General features: G+C 44.2%; 1 protein-coding gene across 2 annotated transcripts in view; it reads right to left on the minus strand.

Annotated features, from left to right (window-relative positions):
• Nucleotides 1–27,527, minus strand: part of SLC2A13 (solute carrier family 2 member 13) — a 167,032-nt gene that overhangs the window by 39,218 nt on the left and 100,287 nt on the right. For both annotated transcript variants that reach the window (XM_066591914.1, XM_066591913.1), the window contains exon 4: nt 25,499–25,607. In XM_066591914.1, the coding sequence (XP_066448011.1) occupies nt 25,499–25,607 (109 nt within the window). The remainder of the gene's footprint in view (nt 1–25,498; nt 25,608–27,527) is intronic.

The following is a 27,527-nucleotide window of genomic DNA, read 5'->3' on the forward strand; positions in this document are numbered from 1 at the left end:
TCTTCATTGTATGAAGAAAAAAAACAACACAGAAAATGGCCACACTCATTGATACAGAAGGTGCAAAGTTAGGTATACACACAAGTTCCCAGGAGCACACAGAAGACAAAATGCTATATGTGGGAGGTAGCATGGGTAAAAATACTGCTCAACAGCCACTCACAAACCTACCATTTATAGGAAAAAGGTGGGGTGCTTAGTATTATTCTTACAAATAAGGCTTCTATTAGGTTCCATGTTGATGGATATGTGTAGTGCATCACAACTAGTATACTACTGAAGCCTAATATGCCATTTGCACAGGACAATAATCGCTTAATTCATTCCACCAAACGAATTTGAGCGTTAATCGTGCAGTGTAAAGGCACAAAAATCGCTTGCTTTTTTTGACAGGTTTTTATCTGCCTTTCAGTCTGCTTAAAAACCATCGCTTGATTATGGGCTTGTCGTTCTGTGTAAACGAATCCAGCGATTCAGCTGTGAAGTCGCTCAGTGTAATTGCTCAGAAGGGGTGCCGATCTTAGTGGAGACGTCAGCACTCGTGTAGTTGTTTACCCAACTGCTGGCCCATGTAAAAGAGCCATTATTTGTATGCAGGTATAACACTAAGCAGCCACTCAGATGAATGCTAGGTGTGTGAGTATTTTTTCCGTATGCCCTCTTACCCAAGTAAGCTTGTGGCCACAGGCAAAAACCAGGCTAAGTTCCGGAGGCTGTTGAGAGAGGCCAAGATACAAGAGACAATAGCATGAAGGGTTAGTGCTGCTGCCTGCTAGATCACAGGAGGAGTCGATACTTCATCCCCCTACATCCTGTAAAGCTCAGGGAAGAGAGCAGGCCCAAGCGAGAAACTGAACAAGACACTGTACAGGAAGGTCTCTATTTAAAAAGTACTCCCCCACACTTGCCCACCTCTGTCATACACTGTGCACGTCTTTACAATGACTTAGTCATCTAAAATGACAGTATATAATTATAACGTTTTGTAATATACTGTACCTTACATTAGAAACATTTCACTGTCTCAGAAAGGTTGAAATATATCATCCACAACAGCTGTGATAATAAAAGTGGTTAAACACTGGGTAACAACCTGCCCATGATGAGCCCTTACACCACCCCTCCTTTTTCAACTGCTGTCCTCTGCTATGGCAAATTTCACAACAATTTAACTCTTCTGAAACTCAACTTTTGTCTAACTCAACTAGAGTTAATAGTCCCAAACAAATTATTGAGGGTCATCTTTCTTTATAACAGTTGGCGCTAACTCCTTCCAAGCTTTTGCCCTCTTCCTGGCTAAGGTCTCCAAAATTTCACTACCTGAATGAAGGACATTAGGCTGACCACCTGAAAGCACGATAAACAGGGTTAAGCTACACATTAACTTTGTGCCCCTTTTGCTGCATCTAAGTAGGATCAGCTTTTCATTCTCCGGATCTCTGTCTGGGTTGTCTTTCTGGATCAGTCCCTTATTCAGTGCCGTTTTTCCCCAGCCTACCAGAACATCTACCCAAGTCTCTAGGAGTCAGAGTCCTTAATAATCCTTCCTGGATGAAAGGTGTCTAGGTCCTCAAAGAGGACTTACCATTGTAGGCTTGGAGCTTCATCTCTCCTATCAGCAGTGTCCCAGTCCTCACACATGAAGAATTCACACGTTGGCTACCCAGGATGGTAGATGGCTGCTGGAAAATGCTTCTTGTAAGCCCTGATATGAGAGGCAACACGTGTCTGCAGGATATCCTTAACATATCACTGAGCTGACATTGCTCCTCATACCACTACTAGAGGTGACCAACTATCATACGAGATGGCTCCACAGACCATCACACTAGCAACACAAAAACAACAGTCATCAATGTCCAAACTAATCCTGGATTGGAAGCAACACTGTTCCACTCCATAGCAATCCAGTTTTGTCATTCATGACACCACTGCAAATGGAGGCGATTGTGGGTGTCAAAGGCAGTATAAATAATGAGGGATGTGGGACCAAACGTCTTTCAGCCAAGAGCCTGGAAATGGTTCCAACAGACACTGGGTCCTGCAACGATGATGCCACCTGTGTCTGACAACAAAACAGTTGGAGCTGCTCGTGCTTGTTGGTCGATCAGACGGTCGTCTTACTGGTTGCCTGTCGAGGGTGTCCCGAGCCTTCTTCAATTGCATTGTAGAGGCATATCTAGTGGTCAACAATCTCTAAACAATCAGAAAAAGAGGCACACTACAAAAAACCCCCGGGAGTCTTTTTTTTTTTTTTTTTTTTTAGGTCAAGGGTAGAACTACTTTTAGGGCCTCAGGTAGCAATACCGCTCATTTACTCATTCCACAACTCTAATCTGTGCATATCTGCGTGAGATGTAACTGCATGCTAAGTTTTACAGAAAAACGACAACTGCTTATAGATGCATTATCTTTTTTTGACAAAGTATTTTACTGAAAGAGTAGTAGATGCTTGGAACCAACTTCCAGCAGATGTGGTTTAAAAAGCAACACTAAATGATTGTAAACATGTCTGTGATAAGATAATTCTAACCTGAGGGAAAAAATACAAATTAAACAATATAAGGGCAGATTTTATGGACCATGTGGTTCTTTTAGGATATCAATCTTTTATGATATCAATTTAAAGGGCTTGGCCACTTTATAGAAGTAGTTCCAAAAAGGCAATAAACTGTTAAGGGAACATTGATAAATAAGGACTCTGGGATTACAATGCTTTTTTTATTCTCTTAAAGCTATGCTTATGTTCATATGTTGTTTTTCAAGTTTTAAGCCTAATTCCAATCGGCGGATTTCCGCCGCGTATCACGGAATTGAACCTAATAGCGCAATGCTCACGGTGAGGAATTCCACCGTGGAATTCCACCCTGTGAAATCACCCGCGGCATGTTCTATTTGCCGCGGGCGTACCTGTGGATGGCTTCCATTGCAGTCAACGGAAGCAGTCAGTCAGCGGTAGATAGCGTGAAAATGCTTCCCCGGTCACCGACGCCTACGTCATATGACACGGCCGGCGCGTCATGGCGCTGCCGGCGCATCATGCCCTGTACTGCACCTGTGCGCTGGCACGGGATACGGGATATCGGGTAGCAGATGCGGAGTTGAGTATGAGTTCTCTGGGGGGGGGGGGGGGGGGCGCCGTGACGGACTCCGCTGCGAAATTCCGCTTGCGGAGCCCGTAACGGCCGTGGGCACTAGACCTTTTTTTTTTTTTTATAACCAAAGTGAAGAAAGCTGCCTTAGCAAATTCTTTAAATTTAGGCAGAAATCTCAGTGTTACGTCAACAGTCTATGGAGAAATAATTTATAAGCGTTTAGAAGATTCCCTGACAAATTCTAGACTTGAAATCAATCATTTAATTAAAGTGTTATTAAAAATTAATGAATTTTATCCAGTCATATCACTTCATATATCCAAATCAGTTTGAGGCCCCTTTTCTTCATTTCCCAGAGGACTTTAATCATTTTCCGTGTATGCTCATCCACGCAAATCTGTGAGTCACATCTGCTAGCTAGCAATCCATGCGGTTGTTACTAACATAAGAGGAGGATTTTACAATATAGCGCTCTAGAATTGGGCACATTTGGGCAGGAGCGTTTGCAGATGGACCTATATTTTTTCCTTCATGTTTGCAGTTTAGGCCTGGTTCACATTTGCACTATTTTCTATGGAGACATCTGAATAAGGTCAGGGGCGTTGCTAGGATCTTAAAAAATAAGGAATATGTTGGGCCCTCTTCAACCCCCCCTTCCTTCCCCCAAGCAAATAGTACCAGCATATAGTAATAAGCTACATAATGTTACTGAACAAAACTTGTCATACAACAGTTTATCAATGAATGTCTTTATATTTTATTGATCAATCATATTTGGTTCTTCTGTGCCCCACTGCTCTGCCTCCCCAGGGTGATTTTATTAGTTTGTCTCCTCTCTTGCCGCTGCTCCCAACGCTGTGTAAAGAGAAGCCATTCAGTGCTGAAGACAGCTCCTCCGCCTCAGTGTGCCCATTCCCAGGCAGACCTGATGCACTGTCAGTGTATCAGTGCATTGGGTGTCCATACAGCAAGTTTATACAATGAAGTATGCTTCCAAAAGTACACCAAAATTTTAGCGCAAATACTTGCATGACCTAAACCAACTAATAGGTGGTAGCGCCAAATAATTTTATGCAGCATGAGTCACTGTGATAAATCTGGCACACTTTAAGACTACGGGTGGCTTTATATAGGCCAGCAGTTGGGGGGGGGGGGGGGGGGGGGGGGAAACAACTAGTGATTTTCAGTGTTAGGTGTCACATGCAAATACAGGACCCAACAGGGTACTGAGCAAGAAATTGTTAATCACTTCAGCTCACTGAAACAAAGCAACTAGCGAGTTCTCGATCAGTCAAAACTGGCAGTCATTCATCTTTGAGTTGAGTGGCCAGAAGACATCTCCAGCGCACTCTGCCTCTAGTCACTGACAGATAGTTCTGTCTAAGCCACCCTTAGTCTGAACTGAATAACTTATTCAGTAGTAAAGCTGCCCCTGATTTGCAAATGTGTTCTCTTCTGGCCTCATTCACACGGACTTCACATACATGTGATTTTGTCGCCCGTGCTTTCCTATTGGTTAATTCACACGTGCGATGTTTTGTAGCATGCACCATCCCGACAGAAAAACCTTGCGGATCCTGGGATAAGCACACGACTCGTGAGATTTTGTAGCCCAGGTTTCCCTATGGAGCCCTTCTCTCTGTTGCATCACATGAAAATGCGATTTTCATGCGGTGCGATGCAACTTTTAACAGTAGGAAATATGACCATGGCCCAGCTGGCATCCACACGTACCTCTTATTTGCCCGCCTCTTCTGTACTGCAGATGGTCCGCACGGCTTGCCGTTGGATATGTACAGTACAGATTTATTTATTTATTTATTTTTAAAACCTCTGCTTTTCCCCGCATCATTGCCTAGCGATGATGCCGAATTCGCGACCTTTTTTGAAATGTCAATTGCGGAATGGCCATGGATCGGACAGCTTCCATTAACTCCAATGGAAGCCATCTGCGTGGAAACCGCTTAAAAATTAGAGCATGCTGCGATTTTTTTTCCCTCCACGATTGGAAAAACGGGAATTTTGTCTTACCGATAATTCCCTTTCTGGAAGACATCATGACAGCATACGCTGGAGGTTGCTCACCTGCTGACCTGAAGGGACAGGAAGAGGCAGAGTATAAAAAGCACCTCCCCTCCACCAACACCAGTGCGTTCCAAATGACCACAGTGACCAGCTATTTAACCAGAAGGTGTGTTTTTATTGACATCACACACCTCAGAAAACAAAGTCAAAGCATACACATTACCTCATGTGTTGGACAAACTAGGGTAACCATGTTGGTAAGGGGGGGAAAAAAGCCTGTATGCTGTCATGATGTCTTCCAGAAAGGGAATTATCGGTAAGAAAAAATTCCCGTTTTCCCCATGACATCATGACAGCATACGCTGGAGGAATACCAAATAAGTGGCATGGGCTTTTTAGGGAGGGATTACGGCTTGGAGCACCTTCCTACCGAAGGATGCGTCCTGACTACATTTAAAGTCCAGCCTATAATGTTTAATGAAAGTATGGCCTGAAGTCCATGTGGCTGCGTTACAGATTTGCTCAATCGACGCGTGCGCTCTTTCTGCCCAAGAAGATGCCACCGCTCTCGTTGAGTGGGCCTTCAATCCTTCTGGAGGGGGGATGCCCTTGGCCTTGTAAGCCTCCTGGATGGCTCTCCTGAGCCACCTGGCGATCGCATCTTTAGAAGCGGCCTTTCCTTTGGCCTGCCCCTGAAATTGAACGAAAAGTTTGTCAGACTTCCTGAAACTTTCCGTTGCCTCCAGGTACGCTAGTACCGCTCTTTTGACGTCTATATTATGGAGCTTTTGTTCTTTTCCATTTTTGAAATTTTGGCAAAAGGCTGGAATAACTATTGGTTGGCCCTTGTGAAAATCTGACAATACTTTAGGCTGGAAGGACGGGTCTAAAGAAAAAACTATTTTGTCTGGGTGGATAGTCATATATGGGGCCCTTCGTGAGAGGGCCTGGATTTCCCCCACGCGTCTGGCCGACGTAACTGCCACAAGCAGGGCTACCTTGTACGTCAGCCAGGCGATGGATAGATCCGTAATCGGTTCGAATGGGGGGGGTCGCAGAAGGCCTGAAGGACTATGGTCAGATCCCAGGGTGGTGCCGTGTGAATGGATGTAATCTGCTCGCCCCTTTAAGAAATCTCCTAATCCACCTGTGCTCCGCCAGCGCGAGATTGAAGAATGCCCCCAAGGCCGCAATTTGGACTTTGAGGGTATTCAGACTCAAACCTTTATCCAGGCCCGCCTGGAGAAAATCTAAGATTTTACGGACGTCTGGCTGGTCCAGCTGCTGGATGTCCTGGCCTAACCATTCCGAAAATTTTTCCCAGACTTTGGAGTAGATTTTGTGTGTCGAGGGTTTAAGGCTCTCGCTAATGGTGGAAATAACATTAGAGGAAAGACCCTTCCCTAGGAACTTTACCCGCTCAAGCTCCAGGCCGTAAGCCTGAACTTGTGAACTTCCGGGTAAAGAAGAGGGCCCTGCGACAGTAGGTCCGGTCTTGTTGGAAGGTGGAAGGGCTCTCCCACTGACAGGGATCTCAGGAGGGGGAACCACGGTCTTTTGGGCCAATATGGTGCTACAAAAATTACTGTTAGGGTTGACTGCAGTAATTTCCTTAGCAGGAGCGGGATTAGTGGTAGAGGGGGAAAGGCATACGCTAGGTCCCAATCCCAGGGGTGAGAGAGAGCGTCCGTGCCCAAGGCCTGTTTCTCTGCGCCTCTGGAAAAGAAAAGCCGGCATTTGGTGTTTGTGCTTGACGCAAAGAGGTCTACTTCTGGTACCCCCCACTTCTCCACAAGAAGGCTGAACACCTCTGGATGGAGTTCCCACTCTCCTGGGTCCACTTTCCTTCTGCTTAAAAAGTCCGCGGCTGAGTTCTCGGCTCCTCTTATATGAAAGGCCGATAGGGACTTTGTTGTGCCTTCCGCCCATTGAAGGATCCGCCCCGCCAGTCGTTGTAGTGGAGGATTCCTGGTGGTACCCTGGTGGCGAATGAGTGATACTGTTGTCATATTGTCTGAGAAGATCCTCACATGCTTCGCCACTAACCGTGTTTGCAGGCTACGCAGGGATTTCCATACCGCTTTAAGCTCCCTAAAGTTCGATGAGCTAGCTTTCTCGTGAACGTCCCAGGCCCCCTGTACATAACCGCCTTCAAAGTGGGCCCCCCACCCTTTGGCGCTGGCATCGGTCGTGATTATTACAGCCGGGTCCAAATTCCAATCGGATGCTTGAGACAGGTTGTCCGACGACACCCACCAACGGAGTGAAGCTCTGGCTTCCGCAGAAATAGGGATTGTCTGATCAAGCGAAGCCTGCAACTTGTCCCAATTCTGGAGAATTAGTGATTGGAGTCCGCGACTATGGAACTGGGCCCAGGGGACCACGCCGATGCACGAAGTCATTAGTCCCAGGATCCGCATTGCGTCTCTTATCGTTACCCTATGTTTTTTTATAGAGGTTGGAACATTCCTCTATGATAAGATGTTTTCTTAGGGGAGGAAGGGACGAATTTTGTAGACTGGAATCCAGGATGACACCCAGGAATTTCTTCCTGGTTTCTGGCTCCATGTTGGATTTTGACTCGTTAACAATCCAGCCAAGCTCCTTAAATAACTGCAATGTGGACTCCAAGTGTGATCTCAGAGTAGACGGGGAATCTGCCACCAATAGGAAGTCGTCTAAGTAGGGGATGATCATGACACCCTGATTTCGTAAGAAGGCCACCATTTCCATCACGACCTTGGAAAAAATCCGCGGAGCCGAGGAGATTCCAAATGGGAGGCAGACGAACTGAAAGTGGCAGATTTCCCCCTCCACCCTCAGCGCAAACCTCAGGAACTTTTGTGAGTTGGCGTAAATAGGGATGTGAAAATAGGCATCCTTAAGGTCTATTGTAGCCATTACGTTATCCCTGGCAATTAGAGGAGTTGCAGTTTTAATGGTTTCCATTTTGAATTTCCTATATTCAATGAATCTATTTAGTTGTTTGAGATTGATAATGGTGCGGTGGGAGCCATCTGGTTTGGGAACCAGAAAGGAAGGGGGAATAGAAACCTATTCCCTGTTCCTTCTTGGGGACCGGGATAACCGCGCCGAGACCCTGCAGGTTCCGTACGCCCTCCAACAGAGCCTGTTCTAGGCCTGGAGACTGGGTTGGGGTTATCATAAATCTGTCCAGGGGGCGGGATAGTAGCTCGATCCTGTACCCCTCCGCCACTAGGTGCAGTACCCACTCGTTAGTTGTAATACTACGCCAGCTATTGGAACAGCGAGCCAGTCTACCCCCTACCGGGCCCGAAAGTATGGGCTGAGGGACAAAAGTTAAAGTCTTACCCCTTCCGCCCTTCGGATAAGACCATCTTCCGGTCTTCCCCTTCCCGGCGTACGTGGACGAGGGATGAGGAGTGAAGGGTCTCTTGGGTGGTCTGGTGGCAGGCAGTCCGTGACTCTTGTCAGCTGCTTTCTCCAGCAGACGATCCAGGTCTGGTCCAAATATGCGCCCGCCCCGGAACGGTAGGGTACATAGCCTATTTTTGGAAGCTGAGTCCCCCGACCACTCTTTTACCCACACTGCCCTTCTGGCGGTGTTCGATAGTGCTGCCATGCGGGCTCCGAAGCGGACTGTTTCCATTGAAGCATCCGCCAGAAACCCTGTTGCCATCCGTAGCAGAGGGATGCCACTTGCGAACTCCTCCCTAGGGGCTTTTTGGTCGACTAGGGCTGCGAATTGGTCCAACCAGATTGCCATGGAACGAGCCACGGAAGTGGCCGCGATGTTGGATTTTATGATCAGACCGGAGGTAGACCAGGCTTTACGCATGGTTGTGTCCACCTTATGGTCCAACGGGTCCTTTAAGTGGGACGTATCCTCAAAGGGTAATCCGGACTTTCTGGATACCATGGCAATTGCCACATCGACTTTTGGTATCTCGTCCAAAAAGGACACCTCATCTTCCGGAAATAAAAGGCGTTCTTTAAATTCCCTAGGGATTAGCGGAGCCTGATCCACGCTCTCCCACTCATTTAGAATCAGCTGCTTGAGCGTGGCGTTTACGGGGAATGAAGATTTCCGTTGCGGGAGTAACCCCGCGAACATATCCTCCTGGACTGTGCGGGGTTGCTGCACGTCTTCCTCCACCTGCATGGTTCTGCGTACAGCTTTTAGCAGTTGATCCATGTCTGAGGTAGAGAAAAGATATTTTTTGTCCTCCTGCGTCACTTCCCCGTCAAAATCCATATTTTCCTCTATGTCGGAGTCGGACTCCGACACCGCCGGAACCGACCTGCGTGTAACCCCGGAAGGCCCAGGTTGGAGGTCCGAGAGGGAGGACTGCACTTCTTCCCGGACGACTGACCGAATTTCGGCCATAAGGGAAGTTTTTTCCTCCTGCATAACTTTTGCGGAGCAGGTAGCACATAACGTTTTTGTGCAGGAGTCGTCGAGTTTGGTTAGACATACTGGACATTTTTTGCTCCTTCGTCTAGCCTCCCTCGGTTTTTGAGTATCCCTGTCCTGTAAGACAAGGGAAACTCTGTTAGTCGGGAAGTGTATGTAGTGCAGGTGTAGGTTGGTCCACCGGACCACTTACAGTTTGGAGGGTCTCTGGGTCCTCTCTGGCCGACATCTTGCATCTTGCAGGAACGCTTCCTGTACTTAGGATCGTTCCTTAGCGTGGAGAAACACCACCAGCTGATGCAGGGGCAGCAGATTTTTAAATTTGGCGCCGGCCGCACCAGGCCACGCCCCCTTTGCGGAGCGTCAGACGTCACCGCGCTGTATTCCGCCGAGACCACGCCCCCTGGAGCGCTTCTGTCGGCCCTGGACCCGGAGATGGCGGCTGCCGCCCGAAATGACAGCCGCAGTGGTGCCGGCAGCCCGTACTTGGACCCCGGCCCACGCAGTCCCCGGAAAATGCCCAGATGGGGTCCTTCCCACTGGGGTTGCCGGGGCTGCCCGAAGAACAACGCCGCCACTTTGCCGGTAAGTCCTCTGCCGGCATGGGACAGCGTCGCTGGAGCTCTGCCGTTGCTGTCCTGAAGGGACAGGAAAAACACTGGTGTTGGTGGAGGGGAGGTGCTTTTTATACTCTGCCTCTTCCTGTCCCTTCAGGTCAGCAGGTGAGCAACCTCCAGCGTATGCTGTCATGATGTCATGGGGAAATCGCAATTGATTTCCGCTCATGTGCAGGAAGAAGCGCTTTTCCATAGCATGCTATGGAAGGTATTTGCTGCGGAACTGGTAACTGGATGCCCACTCCGGATTCCGCTATGCAAATGTAAAAGTTTAAAGCAACTACACTTTAGGCATTGAGTGTGACATCCGCATAGTTAAACACCCAGAAGCCTGCACCATTCCTGTGACATAATAGTACAGCATGGTGTGGCAGCTACTATTACAGCAAACTACAGCGTAGGTTTAACGGCTCTTTTTCACTTTTTTCTGTTTCCTGTCACTTAAGGCCGCCTGCAGACGACCGGGTCGGATCCGGCTGCGAGAATTCTCGCAGCAGGACCCGACCCAAGCCCCTGCAGAGAGCAGCGCGTACTCACCTGCTCCCGCGGCCCCGGCTATTTGATATGCCGTCTGCCGGGCAGCCAGCGAATGCGCAGACCGGCGGCCAGGGAGTGAGATAGAGCATGCCGCGATTTGTTTGCCGCACAAGAGTTTGCGCAGACAAATCGCAGCCGTCTGCCTAGGATTGCGTTTGTTAACGCGATCCTATGCCAGCTTCCGCCGTGGAATTTCCGTCCGTCTGCAGGCGGCCTAAAAGTAGTCTCCAGCTGGCAAAGTGTAGGTCTATACTGTTTATTGTGAACCTGTTAGCACCTTTGGAGCCAATAAACCGGTACCATGACATTATGTATCTGGGTTTAGCTTTCTAAAGATTACCCTTTTAAAAATGTGGCTTTTTTCTGCATTATCTAGAAAACAAACATTTTAACTTACCAGAGAGAAGTGCGAGACTCCTCTACAGCAGCACTGGGTGCACTTGCATTGCACATATGAAGTCAAAGATGGCGCACCTCACTTCACTTCCTTAAAGGGGAGAGCTTTTAATATCCAGGTTTACAGAAGCCCATCAATTCTGAATTCTGCAAACTGGTTGAAGGCTCAATGTCCACGGGCAGATTTGATTTGCGGTATCCACGTGACAGATCCGCAAATCAAGCTGCCCATAAGGATGCATTGGCGTCTGCAGGACAGTAAAAAGCATGCGGATGTGATTTTTTGCCCTGCGTGCGGATCGAACGTGCGGGCAGAAATCGCAGCATGCTTCATTTTTCTGCGGATCCCGTGCGGTCGGCTTCCATTGAAGTCAATGGAAGCTGTCTGATTGGTGGACCACCTGCAGATTTCACTGTGGATGGGCAGAGGATCCGCAGGAAAGCAGGAGGTGAAAAGAAAAAAAACACTGTGCATGCGTCGGCTGGTGTGCCCAGACACATCCGCCATGCTGAAGAAAGAAGATCCAGCCATGACATAGGAGACCCACGCTGGATCCGGAGAGATAAGAAAATGTATTTTCCTCTCCATGTCCGCGTGAACGCACGGATACCGCTGTGGGATTCAGCAGTGGAATCCATGCATGTAAGTGGACACTGGGCCTAAAGGTCTTGATTTCTGGTTTGAAAACATTCTGCAAACCATTCTACTTTTATATGCAAAGCTACAATGACTATAGCTTAATAGTTATGAAAAGGCTTGTGTGTCTGGTAAACAAGAGCACCACATTTAACCCCTGGACATGGCCTATTTTGGGCTTAAGGACGCAACGATTTTTGGCGGATTTTTATCTCCATTTTCCAAAAGCCATAACTTTTTTATTTTTCTGTTGATGCGGCCGTATAAGGGCTTGTTTTTTGCGTGGCGAGCTGTAGTTTTTATAGATGCCACTTTTGGGTACATAGACTATATCGTAAAACTTTTATTATTTTTTTATGCTAACAGATTTTTTTTTTACAGCGTTAATCATGCAGCATAAATGACAATCCATTTTTTCTGCGGGTTGGTACGATTACGATCCCAAAACACTTTTTTTTTAGGTTTTTACATTTTTTTGCAATAAAACCCCCTTTTTTTTTTTAATCTTTATTTTTTCTCTATCGCTGCATTCAAAGTCCTGTAACTTTTATTTTTCTATGTACTGAGCTCTATGAGGGCTTATTTTTTGCGAGACGAGCTATAGTTTTTATTGGTACCATTTTGGGGAATATACGGCTTTTTTGATCACTTTATTGCATTTTTGCCTCAGTTTGTTAGCGGGTTTTTTTTTTTACACATTGTTACGGATGCGTCAATACCAAATATGTGCCATTTTAATTTTTTTTACCTTTTTTTATGCTAATATTAGAAAAAAGCACAAAAAAAGGGTTTTTTAAAACTTTTTCTTACATTTTTTTTCCCCTTTACACAATTTGAGTCCCTCTGAGGGGACTTGCAGCACTGTACCTATGATCTCTGTGATAAGGGCTACTGCCCTGCCATATCGCTTATACAACGATCATAAGCATTGGCACTACAGGTCGCCAGTGTCTGGGGTCTTGTTGCCATGGCGACAGGCCGGGCTCTCACTATAACATCGCGAGAGCCGGCTGGAGATAGCAGCAGGGAATGGGTTAACAGCGGGGGGGGGGGGGCGCATCTCCGATTCCTCCCCCCCCCCTCTCGCTGTTGCAGCGGTAGGCCGGCTATCACTGACAGCCGGCTCCCGCTGCGGGATAGCGCGAGGTCAGTCATGATCTCGCACTATCCCGATGACGTAAGGGTACGTCATTTTGCGGGAAGTACCAGCCTGCCATGACGTACCCTTCCCGTCATGGGGCAGGAAGGGGTTAAAGATACTCTGGATGTAACTAGCTTGAATCAATATGTAAATAATCCTTAGAAAAAGAGGGCATAGCTATTAAAAGGGGGTTTGATTGGGGTACACACCAGGAAGAATTCCTTGAGCTAGCACAATGGAGCACTTTTTGACACCTCATCTTTCTGTTCCTAACCTGTCGTTCTTTTGGGATTAAAGAGCTAAGTAAATTATTCAAGTGTACGGAACTGAGCTTGTAGTATCTTTCCGAGCTACCGCACAATGTATGGAGCTGCTCTAGTTCCAATGCACAGTGGCTCCTACAAATGGCTGATCACCGGGAATGTCAAAACCCCTACTGATGGGATAGCATCAACCTATCCCAAGGATAGGTCAGTGGTAAGACAAATAGAAGTCCTAGAATAATATTTATTAAACCACGTAGAGTATGTTAGACATTTTATCCAGGCAGGGGACAGCGTCGCCACCACTATAACTAGATGTACATTACTCTTAGATTATCTGTTGTATTCATAATTAGGATTGTGCTAGAGTTGCTGTCTAAAAATAAAGTGACTATTACTATATAAAAACGCGAAGTGTTAAGTTTGTAAACAATCTGTTTCAGCCCAGAAAAGGTATTTATTGCATATTTGTCAAATCAGTGAATTTGTCCATGTTACAGAATGTAAGAAACTAAGGCCGAATGTAAATGGCTGGGTTGGATTCCTGCAGCAGAATCAGACCCTGTGATGGCCGGTGACCCCTAGCATACCTGCCCAGATTGATCTTCTGTGCGCTGCGGATGTGCCGGCTGGCGCACATTCGCAGTGCAGAGAATACCAAACTGTCAATGACACGGATCCATAGCAATTTCAAAATTGACATTTCGGAATCGCCGCGGGTCGGATGTCTTCCATTGACTGCAATGGAAGCCGTCTGTGTGAGTCCCACGTGAAAATAAGACATGCTGCATTTCTTTCTCCGCAAGCAGAATTTGCAAGTGATTTCCGCTAGTGTTCGTGGAAGAACCATTTCACATTTCATGCTACGGACTGACATTGCTGTGGAATCCGTGGCCAGACGCCCGCCGCGGATTCCGCGACAAAAATCCGCCTGTGGGCATTGGGCCTAAGCCACATAGTATATCGAGAACAGCAGTGAGCCAGTGCCATTGCCAGCAGTATCTTAAATAACCATAGTATGTATTAGGCTAGTTTTACATCAGAGTTAGAGGCTGCGGTGTAGATCTGGCAGAAAATCCAAGACAAAAACAACGAAGCATGCTGCACTATTTTTCCTGGGAAAATTTCAGATGGAAGACCTCATTATAGTCAGTGGGTTCTGTCCGGCGCCACTCTAATCTGGCACAAGCTGCATTCGACACTATGATGTTCGGCTTCAGGGATGGAGCCGAATGGAAATCGATCAGAAGTCTAAACACAGATCGGAGTGTGCCCTTACTCTCCCTTCTTTCTTCATAAACAAGAAACCCGCAATGAAGTCTCTGTATTTGTACTGTACAACAGTAAGAAACTAGCAATGCTGAAAAACTACACAATTACTTCACACTGGCGTGGGCGATCTTCAGGCCGTGATTCACAGCCAGAAATCACCATCAGAATCCTTCTGAAAACCCCTCGATGCAAGGCGTTTTCACATGGAAACCGCCTCACATCACTGCGGGGCTGAAGAAATTCCCCCGACACAGCTGTCAGTCTTGGCAGGAGATCGCGATGTTCTCCCATTGTTTTCAATGGGGCTGGCGCTGCTGCCAGTGACCCCTTTGAAAACTATGGGCGATATTACAAAAAGAAAGGACAAGATTAGAGATGAGCGAACGTGTTCGGCTCCGCCCCTTTTCACCCGAGCACCGAACTTTGCGAGCAATTCCGTGCTCGGGCGAAAAAAGTTCGGGGGTCGCCGTGGCAGCGCGGGGGGGTGCGGCGGGGAGTGGGGGGGAGAGGGAGAGAGAGAGGGCTCCCCCCTGTTCCCCGCTGCTGCCGCCCGCGCCGCCGCACCTCCCCCCGCCGCCCGGCGCCGGCCGAATACTTACGCGCGGACACTGAAGTCCTCGGATAAGCCGGTGTCTGGGTGCGTAAGTGTTCGTTAAGAACACGTTCGCTCATCTCTAGACAAGATGCAATTTCTTTTTTCATGCAGCATCACAGGAGTGAAAACATCGCAAATTAAATGAAACCATTGAAAATCATTGGTTTCATAATCATACGATTTCACACAGTCCTGAGAGTGCCTCACAATTTTCTCGCCAGAGTGAAGCCAAATGTGGAAACTGCATTGAGACTTCTAGAGAGACGGCCTATGAAATCAGCAATATAACATCAATTAGAGTGAAATGCCTGTGACAAGACAACATTTAATACGCAGCCCTGCTCTGCACAGAGCGGGTAATTAAAAAAAAAAAAGAAGTCACACTGCGCATACGCAGTACCTATCACAACGCATCTGCGATCTCAGCCGGCAGAGCGTAGGGGCTGTGATGATTAAAATGCTGCAAATCTCGTAGTATTCTACTCGTACACCTGTCTGAATGAGCCCAAAAACGGTTGCATGTGAAACCTCCGTTAAGAGGGCTGACTATTTGGAATTCCATTTTAACACATTGTACTTGTTATTTCTTTGTCTAAAATAGGCCTAAATGTCTACTTGTAATTTGTGAACTATTTTTACTGTCCTATTCTGTTTAGAACAATTTTGTGTTGTTTACTAGCCTGCGCCATATTCCTTAAAGCTGTGCCCCTTGTTGGGCGGGGGGGGGGGGGGGGGGGGGGATGCAATATATGCTAGATCAATATTTCAGCTATAGCTTGTGTGTTCTGGCAGACCTACAACAATTAGCCCTGGCTATACATAAAGCTAAAAAGTAGGACGATATGGCACATAATATATACACAACAGACATCTCTATACACACGCCAGATTAATTCATGGAGTTAATTCATTGAAATCATATCCTTAGATCAAATGAAGCAGTAAGGACATCCAATATGTAACATATAGGTACTTGTTTTAAGATAAAGGTAGATTTCTGTGGTTATTAAATTTTCATAGTATTGCCTCCAATGATAATGGTCTGAAAAAAAATACATTTTAACGGTAATTTAGGACATGCTTACGAGCTACTTATAGGACATGTAATGTGTAAGATCGTAACAAGTAATTTAAGGACAAGATTGACACAATGCAATATGACAAGTTTTAACACAAGGCTTACAAAGCCAAACTAACTCCATATGCTTGCCCCCTCTAGCTTCTTTAATCATTACCAACAAGAAGGTTGACATATTTTCAGTCTTCACGCCTCACTACCTGGCTGCCTAAGCCAATTACTGCATTTCACTCTCCTGCCACCAGCCCCAAACCCCGATCACTGTAGCTAAACGCTCTCACTGATGGCAGTATTATCAGCAAATGTATTTTCTAGATGTAGATGTTAAAATATAATATGGAATTAACTGCTGCAAACCTAATAAAGTATTAGTAAAATGTGCAAATGCACAAAATAAAGGCTGTGCCATAGCTACTTATCGGAAATTTGGGTTCTAGGCTGCTCTTGAGGTGGCTATAAGCCAATTAGTGGTCAAAAACACATTTTGAAAAGACCCTATTCTAAGTTTCATGTAAAAAACATTGAATAGTATCATACGTGATGGCAAACATAAAAGCTTTAACAGTGTCTTAAAGAATTGCAAATGTAGACTTGTATGAAGTTGTATAGATCTGGAGTACTGATGCTGCATCTTAATCTAGACAGCTGCTTTATGGTGCATTTACACGGGCTCAATAACTGGGCATGAACGTTTCCCTGAATGTTCATTTCCCCAATAATCAGCTGATGTAAATGTGTAAAGGATCACTGAATGAATGATTTAACATTTATTCAAAGTGAGCAGTATGTGTTTATGAAGTAGAGAGAAATAGCCGTCAGCCGAACACACGTTTGATAATAGCTATTGAAAGTGAACCTGTAGACTACTGGCCGGTAAGTCTTACTTCTATTGTGGGTAAAACGGTTAAAGGGTAACTAAGAGGTTATCCTGGAGGACTTCAAGGAAAATAGCTGCATAACTATCAGCATGGGTTTATGAGGGGTCGCTCCTATCAAACCAATCTGATTAGGTTTCTTGAGGAGGCAAGTTCTAGACTGGACCGGGTAGAGTCATTGGATCTTGTGTATCTTGATTCTTTCAGTGTTTGATACTGTGCCACACAAAAGGTTGGTATATAATTACCACCCCTTAATCCAGAAGCTTTCTTCAGAATTAAATGGCATGATCTGCTCTTGTCCTGGGTGGGAAGAATTTATGCGATTAAAATGAATCTGCTTCCACATATATTATCTTTTGTTTATCCACTTTGTTTATCCCAGTCCTTAGGGTTGTCTTAACTAATTTCCAGAGACTTCTCTTTAAATTTATATGGGCTGACAAACACCCTAGAATCAAGAATCCCATAATGCACTACCATAAAAAACAAGGGTGTCTTTCTGTCTCAAACGTAAGGAAATATTACACAGCTGCTAGAACTGCCCAATGGATTGAGTCTCTGGGGGAAGACAGGGCTCCGCTGTGGGTGGATTTAGAGGCTTCCAGAATAATTCCACACACATTTCCTAATTTGATATGGTCAAATAGTCCTCTGGTTTCCAATCTGTGCAATATTAGTCTGCTTACTTACTATTCACTGCGAATATGGAGAAACATTTGTTTTAAATATAACCTTTCAACAAAGCCCTCTAGGATGCTGTCTCGGATTCCAAATGTGAGATTCCCACCCAGCCTGAATCTCATTCATTTCCAGTAGTGGAATAATAACAAAAAAGTGACAAGCCCCTATTATTTAGTAGCGGATTCCCACTTGCTACAAACAGTGGCTTAATTCCAAGCCAAATTTAATACCCCTGCAGCAAAGAATTATCATGTTAGCAAAGTTTTCCATTTCTTACGCGCGCCACAGCTACCTTCTGTTCTTCCTGACATGACAATGTTTTAGAGACTCTGTAAGCATGGTCCCATGACAAAAGAAACTATGTCATTAATTTACAGTATTTTTTTTCAGTAACCCAACGGGGGAAGGCAAACATCCATTTATGTTGAAATGGGAGACGAATTTAGGAATTAACTTGTCAGAGGAAAGATGGTACCACTGTTGTGAAACAATCTCTAAAAGGTAGTCACCAGGTTACCCTGATGGAAACCTCCTTAAAAATTTTAAACTATACCCATTTGGTACCTGTCAGACTAAACAAATTTTACCCAACATCATCGCCCCTGGCGCTTCAGGGGGTGTGCCAAGATGGAAACTTAGCTACATATTTGGTGGACCTGTCCTGAGGTGGCTAGGCTTTGGTGCATAGACTACTCCGTGGACATTTTATAAGTTCATTGCAAAAATCTCCATCGATGTTTCTCTTAGATCGTCAGCCAAAGGTTAAATATGAGGTACATAAATTGATTCAACATATCTGTATGGCGCCTAGAGTGCATATTGCAGCCAGTTGGAAACAGTCACACCTTTCTTTTCAAGATGTGTTGAATAGAATCTCGCAGATTATGCTATATTAAAAGGCTACATGCTATAAGGTCAGATAGTTAAGAAAGATATGGGCAGCTGTGGGGACCATGGATAGAGCTAGTAGATATCAGATATCCCGGCATACTCTCATTTCGACCTAGAGCGGCGTGGTTGTCGAGTTAAAGATAGATATTTTATTATAAATCTGTGGAATGTCTTTAGCTAATTAATAGTAGGATGAGCTTAGTTCAGTCCAATCAAGTTTGATTGTTGAAATTTATAATACAAAAGTATAGAATATATTTCATATTAAAGTCAAGAAAATTAAAGAAAATGTATATTAGGATTGCATATATAACTGACTGCTTTAGCAGTTGAAAATGTGACTTTGAAGGTCCCTGTGTGGGGAATATTGTTGAACAAATGATATTGCTTCCAGATTATGCCATTCTAATAAAAACCTTTTGAAACTAAAAGGTTGGTATATAAAATGAGAATGCTTGGTTTGGGAGAGAATATATGTTTATTTGAGTAAGTAACTGGCTCAGTGATATAGAGCAGAGTGTGGTCATTAATGGTTCATACTCTGATTGGGTCAACATTACTAGTGGGGAACCACAGGGGGCAGCATTGGGCCCCATTTTGTTCAATATATTAACAAAATTGTACAGGGATTGCACTGTAAAATAGCAATATTTACAGATGATACAAATTGATCTGGATAAGTTGGGGACTTAAACATAAAAGTGGCAAATGAGGTTTAACACTAATTAATCTAAGTTATGCACATGGGCAGAGGAAATGCATGTCACCATTACACACTAAATGGGAAACCACTGGGTAAAACTGACATGGAGAAGGACTTGGGTATGAGAGTTAACTGTAAGCTTAACTGGAACAACCAGTGTAAGACAGCTGCTGCAAAATAAAATAAGATCATGGGGTGTATCAAAAGAGGTCTAGGGGCACATGACGAGAACATTGTTCTTCCTCTTTACAAGTCACTGGTCAGACCATAACATCTGAATTGTGTGTCCAGTTTTGGGCACTGGTACTCAGGAAGGACATATCAGCGTTTGAACAGGTTCGGAGGCAGGCAACTAAAATAATAAATAGAAAGAAAAAAACAACGGCTGAGGAGCGACCTAATAACTATGTATAAATACATCAGGAAACAATACAGAGATCTCTCCCATCATCTGATTATACCCAGGAGTGTTATTATAACAAGGGAATGTCCTCTACGTCTAGAGGAAAGAAGGTTTCTACACCGACATAGAATGGGGTTCTTTACTGTAAGAGCAGCGAGGCTGTGGATCTCTCTGAGGACATGGTGATGGCTAACTAAAAGAGTTTAACAGCGGTCTGGATGTCTTTCTTGAGTGTAACAATATTACAGTTCAGTGTCACGGACTACTTAGAAGGGTTGTTGATCCAGGAATTATTCTGATTGCTATATTAGAGTTGGAAAGGATTTTTTTCCACTAAAATGAGGAAAATTGGCTTCTACCTCTTTGGAGTTTTTATTGCCTTCCTCTGGATCAACATGGGGGGGGGGTTAATAGGCTAAACTAGATGGACATGTGGAGTTTTTCAGCCTTACACACTATGTGCAACAACCTATATTATTGTATTCAAGGGAATTGCAATTAGAGATGCAGCAAGAGTAGGGAGTCTTTCTGGCAGTTTTCTCATAGGTTTTCTAAAGGGTTGAAAAATGCCAGGGAAAAAATAAATGTTAAAAAACAAAAAAGAAAGGAACAGGTCACTAAAAACATATTTGCAAAAAAATGTATATAAAAAAAAAAAAATTCACAGCGTTTTCTTACATGTATTTTAAAAATGCTGAAAAAAAATGATGCGCATTTACTGTATGTGTGCAGTTTCTCGGGCAGTTTTTAGAGCCAAACCAGAAGTGGGTCCAGCTAGAAGTAGAAGTATACCGTATTTTTCGCTCTATAAGACGCACTTTTCTTTCCCCCAAAGTGGGGAGAAAAGGTCAGTGCGTCCTATAGAGCGAACGTGCCATTTGTTCACGCGAGTGGGTGAAAACATCGGGGCAGGCTGTGAAGGATGAAACTGTTGTAGGATCCTTCAGTAATGCTTTGGCGGTTCTGAGGATGGAATCCTTTATGAAGATGCTGACACCAGTGATAGTGAGTCACTGAGCTTGATAAGTTCGGACAGTAGTGAGGAGTTTTGGGGGTTTCCTGATGACTAGAGGTGTATTGTTCTAAAATAAAAATCTCTGCTCATCTGTTAATTACAGTTATAATAGTTCTTAATGCGGCTGTTCAAAATATATTTTTCTTACTTTCCTCCTCTAAAACCTAGGTGCGTCTTACAGAGCGAAAAATACAGTAATCCATTTGTATATTTCTTACATAATATGAAACACAAAAAACTGCATGCAAAACTGCCATAAAGTTTGTATATGTGCGATTCCAGTGTAGCAATAATCTTTAAAGGGAATCTATCACTATGACAACATCAATACATACTCTTGCAGAGATATACTAATGAATACAATTGTAAGCAGTAAATGCCACCACAAAGTGTCAAAAGGAGGAACTGAAAAGAAAGCGCTTCCTAGCTCTGTGGAGTCTCTAGACAGCATCATGTGATATAAAATTCTTTAGAAATAGGAGTCACGGACTACTTCAAATGCAAATTGGAATCATGCGATAATGTGTGACCAGGAAGAGCTAATTTGTTGCTTCTCTATTTGGCATTTCATGGAAACTGTTTAATGGATGTAATTATGCACTGATATTTTCATTTTAATAGGCTTCTCATAGTGACAGGTTCACTTTACATCTAGGACCAGCTAAAGGATAGAAACAATTAACCTTTTTACCTTGTTCTCTATTGAGCACAGGTTGGTTGTAGGATTATGGTTTGTGATTATATATCAATACAACAAACAAGCATAGTCCGGGCTACAGCGTTACTTCTACGACCTAAGAAAGACTCAAATAGACGTTTAATAGTCAGAGATGTCTTGTGGCATAATGTAGTCTGTCAAGGCTAGGGACACTAGAGAGATGAGGACTAGACCCTCACATGTAAGAGGATAACAATTAGCAATTCACAAAGCTGTTTACACTGGTAGTCAGGCTTTTATGGGAGCAGTTGTCTCATTCTCTGCAGGTACTCACAGGACTACATAAAGACTTTTCTTAGGATAATTCTATTGTTCCTTATTTTCATTTCCTAGTAGTGAAGCTGGAGTCAATTTAAAAGGAAATCTGTCAGCCCCTTTTAATCAAAGTAGCTGACCTGCTGAATCCTGGGGGATACTTACCTTCCCCGCAGTTCCCCTGGTGTCCGCTCTCCAACCGGCCACTGCAGTGCATTGCTGAGCTTAGAATGGAAGGACTTAGTGCGCCACTCAATGCATTCAGTGGTGGCTTTCAGTGCTGACAGCTAGGGAACAGCGAGTGCAGAACTTGCATCCCCGGAATCAGCTTAAAGGGCTCAAAATAGCTGATAGTCTCTTTCCTAAGTAAAATTTCATGGAACAGATAGAGATTTTAATTTTGGAAACATAATCTGAATAAAATAGTACTATATATTTGCTTTGTTAAGTGTGAAATTAAAATTTATACAGCTGGAACCCACATGAAAGTCAGAGTCCAAAAGCATAATTACTTCACATGCTGATACCATGTCTGTAACAGCCCCATCTGTATCACCCAGCCCCCTGTAATGACTCCCAACAGCACCATAACGGGGTTTATCATGCTGTGGGGACGTGACAGATTCCCTTTAAGTACTTCAGAACCCATCAATGATTATATCCTGTGGTGCAACCATCATAAATATCTTATGTTTACTACAATTTTGCCTGGCAGCTGCTAGGGTGATCTTACCACGCTATTGGCAGACCACTCCTGTTCCTTCCATGTATGAATGGCAACAAGAGATGTCACATGGTGGAATTGTGTGCGGAAAATGCGAGGGAAGCAGATACATTTCTCTCCAAGACTTGTTCTCTTAGGCATGATGAATATAGGACCCATCTGTGGGCCATCAGAATAGCAGGTTTAACAATACTAAACCTACCTGCTTTCCCTCCCCTCTTTGTCTTGTTTTATTTTTTCAATCACCCCTTCCCCCGACCCCACACACTTTCTCATTCTGCTTATCTTTTTTTTTCTTATATGGGTGAAGATAGGATTAAATCTTATTGCCAGCCAAGTACTACCTGAGGCACTTAATCTATACCCTTATCCTAAGGTAATAGACACCATAAGGCTAGGGTCACACGGGGCAGATTTGCCGTGGAATTTTGCTGCGGCCACTAATTCCGGGATTAGCCAGCCATGTGGACGAGATTTTGTAAAAATCTCGTCCACACGGGGCAGCCAATCCGTTGCGGCAAAGCCGGGCGGAACCGGTGCTGCAGCGCGGAATTAGAATATGCAGCATGTCTCTTTTTCTCCACTGCGGCCTTGCTCCTCTCTATGGGGAGAGAAAGCTGCAGCGGAATGCCAGCAGCCGAACTGCTGCACTTTTCCAGCTGGAATTCCTGCTGTTTTTCGGTACAGCCAAACCGCGGGAATTCCGCTGGAAATCCACCCCGTGTGAACCTAGCCTAAAAAGTTAAGAGTGAGATTTAGTAGGAGTTGGCCCGAATTTTGTGTTTATTACATATGTTAATTTTCTTTGCACAAGTTGTCCTGCGCGACCTTCTTGAAATGTTTATTTTATCTGAAAAATTTCTCAATAAAACTTATTGAATAAATATATTGTTGTATTGTTGATGATGCCTTTGGATACATGTAGTAGGCTTGGCTCCTTCCCTAGGTTTCTTTTTAACCCACTATGCAATTTTGGATTGTATTCCGGGTTATGCATCAATGGTAAGGCAAAAAAAATTATCAATATTCTCAGACTTTACAACAGAGCTTATAGGTGGGTTGTTATTATTGTCTATCCAACTTTGTGTTGTACAACTGACAAATTATTCTATTTGATGTGATCGAGTAGGCCTGTGTGGATGCATTTAGATATATGATCTTCCTCCCCCCTTATACCATTGTACAAAACCAAACTTCTTAATTTTTATAACCATTAGACTGTATATTCTTAGTCCAATCAGGTATGAAATAACCCACTCACATTTCGCCTTAATAAAATTTCAACCATTTTATACAATTTTCATTCTTCATATTATAAAGACAAGGTTCTACCCAATTTCAGCCATGCCATCATTTCTCAGTTTGGCTCTTTACAAATTACATGTGTCTTCTGCTTTGGAAAAACCTATTTGCTGCCCAATTCCAACCAAACCTTTTACCAGGATGGATGCTCTTCTCCACTGTAAAAAAAGTCTGACATTTAAAAAGCGATCTTGCTACAGGTTAGAATCAACCCACTTCCAAGATACCCTTAGGTACTTGGCGGAAGAAACTGGAGGTAATCCCCCTGTTTGAATACCATAGCAGCACATCTATTTTATGGAGGGTCTGGGGGCCCATGGAACTTTTCTTTTTCACTCCTTTTCTTCTCTTATATTTCTATATTCTCTGATTTGTTTTCTCTACCCTGGAATGTGTTTTATACATTCCTTATGTTACTTAATTAGGGCTCCTTCCCATGGACGGATTTCCGCGCGCGTTGCCCGCAGCTATTAGGTTCTATTGAACCTAATAGCTCAATGCTCACGGTGCGAAATTCCATCGCGGAATTCCGCACCGTGAAATCACCCGACCTTACCCGCGGCATGCTCTATTTGCCGCGGGTGTACGCGTGGCCGGCTTCCATTGCAGTCAATGGAAGCCGTCCATCACGCTATCTTCCGCTGTAGCGGCCGGCGCGTCACGTGCTCTATTGCGCATGCGCGCTGAAGCGTCATGCGGGACGGAGGACGCCGGATCTGGAGGTAAGTATTGGGGTCTCTGGGGGGCGCCGTGACTGGCGCCGAGCCCGTCATGGCCGTGGGAAGCCAGCCTTACTCTGATTGTTTGTAATATGGCTTACCTGGTCTATAAACACATAGTAAACATCCACTGTACATAGGCACTAGAAACGCCACTTGGAGGTTCCCTCCCAGATCCCACAGACGGAGTTCTGCCTGTCCCACAAACATGCGACAGTGGTTTTTATGTGACCTACGAAGCTGTATCCCAATTTTTGAGCCATATTAATGTCATTTGTTTTTTATTGTTGTAAATTGAAAATTTAGCCATGAGCAGTGGCTTAATAAAAACTTATTTAGAAAGGAAAAAAAAGTGACCCTCTGGTTTCATGACAAAATTCTGTCCTGGTACCGGAGAGAGGTGGGGGATGGGGGGGATGGGGACATCACCTGAAGTTCTTTTCTGCCAATCCTGCAATCCACTCTTTCTAGGTCCTGTTTTTGGCCTTCCAAGATGGCCAATACAAGCTTTAGACTACCCAATCCCCCAAAAGTGCATTGGTAGTGTTAGACTACCAATGCACTATACCTGTTCTCTAATTGGTCAGAGTTGCTCACATGATCAGAGCTGGCCAGAGAGCAATGCACAATGTTCATTGGGAAGTCAGAAAATTGCTTCAGCCATCTTGGACAGCTGAAAGTAGGGCCTAGAACTGGTGGATTGGAAGAGCGTCAGGTAATATACCCCCCCCCCCCACCTCCTGTCCGAAGACAAAATTGTGTCCTGACAGAGGGTCACTAACATCTTTCCGAGGACTGGGTAGAAATTACGATCTATAATTATCAATCATATATAAAAACGCACTCCTGCTCTTAGATATGCATGTAGGTTAATAGAAATTAGAATAAATAGCAGTTAAAATGTGCACTGTTAAATATAATAGAACTGTAAAAAGAAAAGCAACCATTTCAATCCAAGTAGAATACATAAATATATAACCAAAAGGATAAGGTTTCCTTTAAACGTATACAAATAAAATCATGTATAAATTAACTGTAGATGCCCCTACATTGACAAAGCCAATATCACCGCAGCAAAATTACTACTCTATTTTATATCTTACAGCTAAAGCAATTTGGTAAAAATGAATTAACAAAAATTGAAGTGAAATACCTACATTACAGTGTTGATGCCAGCCAACTGTTGAAACATTTGCAATCCGCAACCAACTATAAGAGCATGGCGTGTCGGAGGGTAGATTAACATTCTGTATATGACAGGTCCACCTTAAGAAGAAAACACAACAGGCAATTGAAGATATAGTTTAATAGCATATAACTACCATTAACCAATATGTAGGGAGAACATCTAAATATCATGCTGTAGTTGGCAGATGAACAAGGTTGCATGTCAACTTATTTGTGAGCATAGCGTTTTAGTGATAGTCAGCAATGTTACCTACAATGCTGAAATTCAGAGGAACAAACCCCAAACTGTCGCCCTGGATGATCATACCTCTCCATCAACCTGTGCTTCAAAAGTACTTACATATCACCTCTGTTGTTCACGCTGTGCACCAGTTTAAGGCCCAATGTCCACGTGCAGATTTTATTCTAAAATTTGAGCGTGGTCCCCGAACCTCTTGTCGCCCACAGGCATGCACTAGCATCCGCACGTAAAGTAAAAGCTTGCGGATGTGATTTTTTTTTTCCCCGGCGTGAGGGTCGCACGCATAGGAAGAAATCACAGCATCCTTCATTTTCCTGCGGGTCCTGCAACAACGGCTTCCACTGAAGTCAATGGAAGCAGTCCCCGCCACAGCCTACCTGCAGCTGTCAGTGTGGAGGTGCCGCGGATCCATGGGAAAGCAGGGTATTTAACAAAAAGTGAACATTGCGCATGCATCGGGCGTGTCGCCTGACGCTCCCGGATACATCTGCCGTGCTGAAGAAAGAAGATCTGGCTGGCTCCGAGGAGACCCACGCCGGACCCGGAAAGGTAAGAAACATTCTTTTCCTCTGCAGGATTTAGCAGTGGTATCCGTGTGTGCAAGTGGACATAATGCCAAATGCTATATGTTAGGATTTATTTTGTGCATCTTTTCCCTGATTTGTAAAGCGCTACGGAATAGGTTGCTACTATATAAAGGTTATTATATGCTAATATATTACAAACAGAACTTTTTAAGAAAATAGATTGTCAATGTGAGATTGCAAGCGTAAAGGCACCAGTTAAAAGCAGTAACCTAGAGAAGTATGAGCAATTTAAGAATGCATATTTCGGACATCATTTAAATGCGGAAAGGCGCTCTAGCCTTTTAAGACTTCTACATGATAAGTGATTATTAACCCTTTCCAATCATCCACTGTCTGATGTCTAAAGACATTCCGATTGAAGGCTGTACAGCCCCGATGTCAGAAGACATCCGGCAGGGTATTCTTACTGTAGATTACTGGCTGCTCTGTTGTTGGGGGCCTCTCCAGCAGGTCACATATTGCAGTATTGGCTCTAGCCAGCAGATGGCACCATTGTATAATGGCAGAAAGAGAAAGCCCCCTAGGAAACCCTGAATCCAAAATTGGATTGCAAAGGGTTACGTTTTCCGTGGAGACAAGCAAAACGTGATTGGGAGATTGCAACTTGTCGTAATAGAACTCAGTCTGTATCTCTTCTAATACACAGTAGGTTCAAGCATGCAAACACAATAAATTCATGGAGCTGGTGTCTACAGTGGCGGTGGTTGGTTTACATAGAGGCTACTTTCCAGGGTCTCAGGTGCCAACTGTGTGAAAACCTGAATGCGCATTTGCAGACAAGGTGGGTCCCTTTTTATGGTCAACCAACCATCAACTCATAATATTTTTTCAGATTGTTTAATAAGACCATTTCTGATCGGGATTCTGAATGTATAACATCTGGTATACAAGGTCTTGCCATTTAATACCAATGAGAATATGGTGTATATGTGTGTGTGTATTATATATCTATATCTCTATATCTATCTATCTCTATATCTATCTATCTCTATATCTATCTATCTCTATATCTATCTATCTCTATATCTATCTATCTCTATATCTATCTATCTCTATCTATATATCTATATTACATGAGAATACAAATAGACAGTCCACATTAGCATTTTGCTACTTAACACGCTGGATACAAGGAAAAATAATTATGCAATAAACTATGTAAACTCCAAA

The sequence above is a fragment of the Eleutherodactylus coqui genome, chromosome 2, assembly GCF_035609145.1.
Source record: "Eleutherodactylus coqui strain aEleCoq1 chromosome 2, aEleCoq1.hap1, whole genome shotgun sequence".
NCBI lineage: Eukaryota > Metazoa > Chordata > Amphibia > Anura > Eleutherodactylidae > Eleutherodactylus > Eleutherodactylus coqui.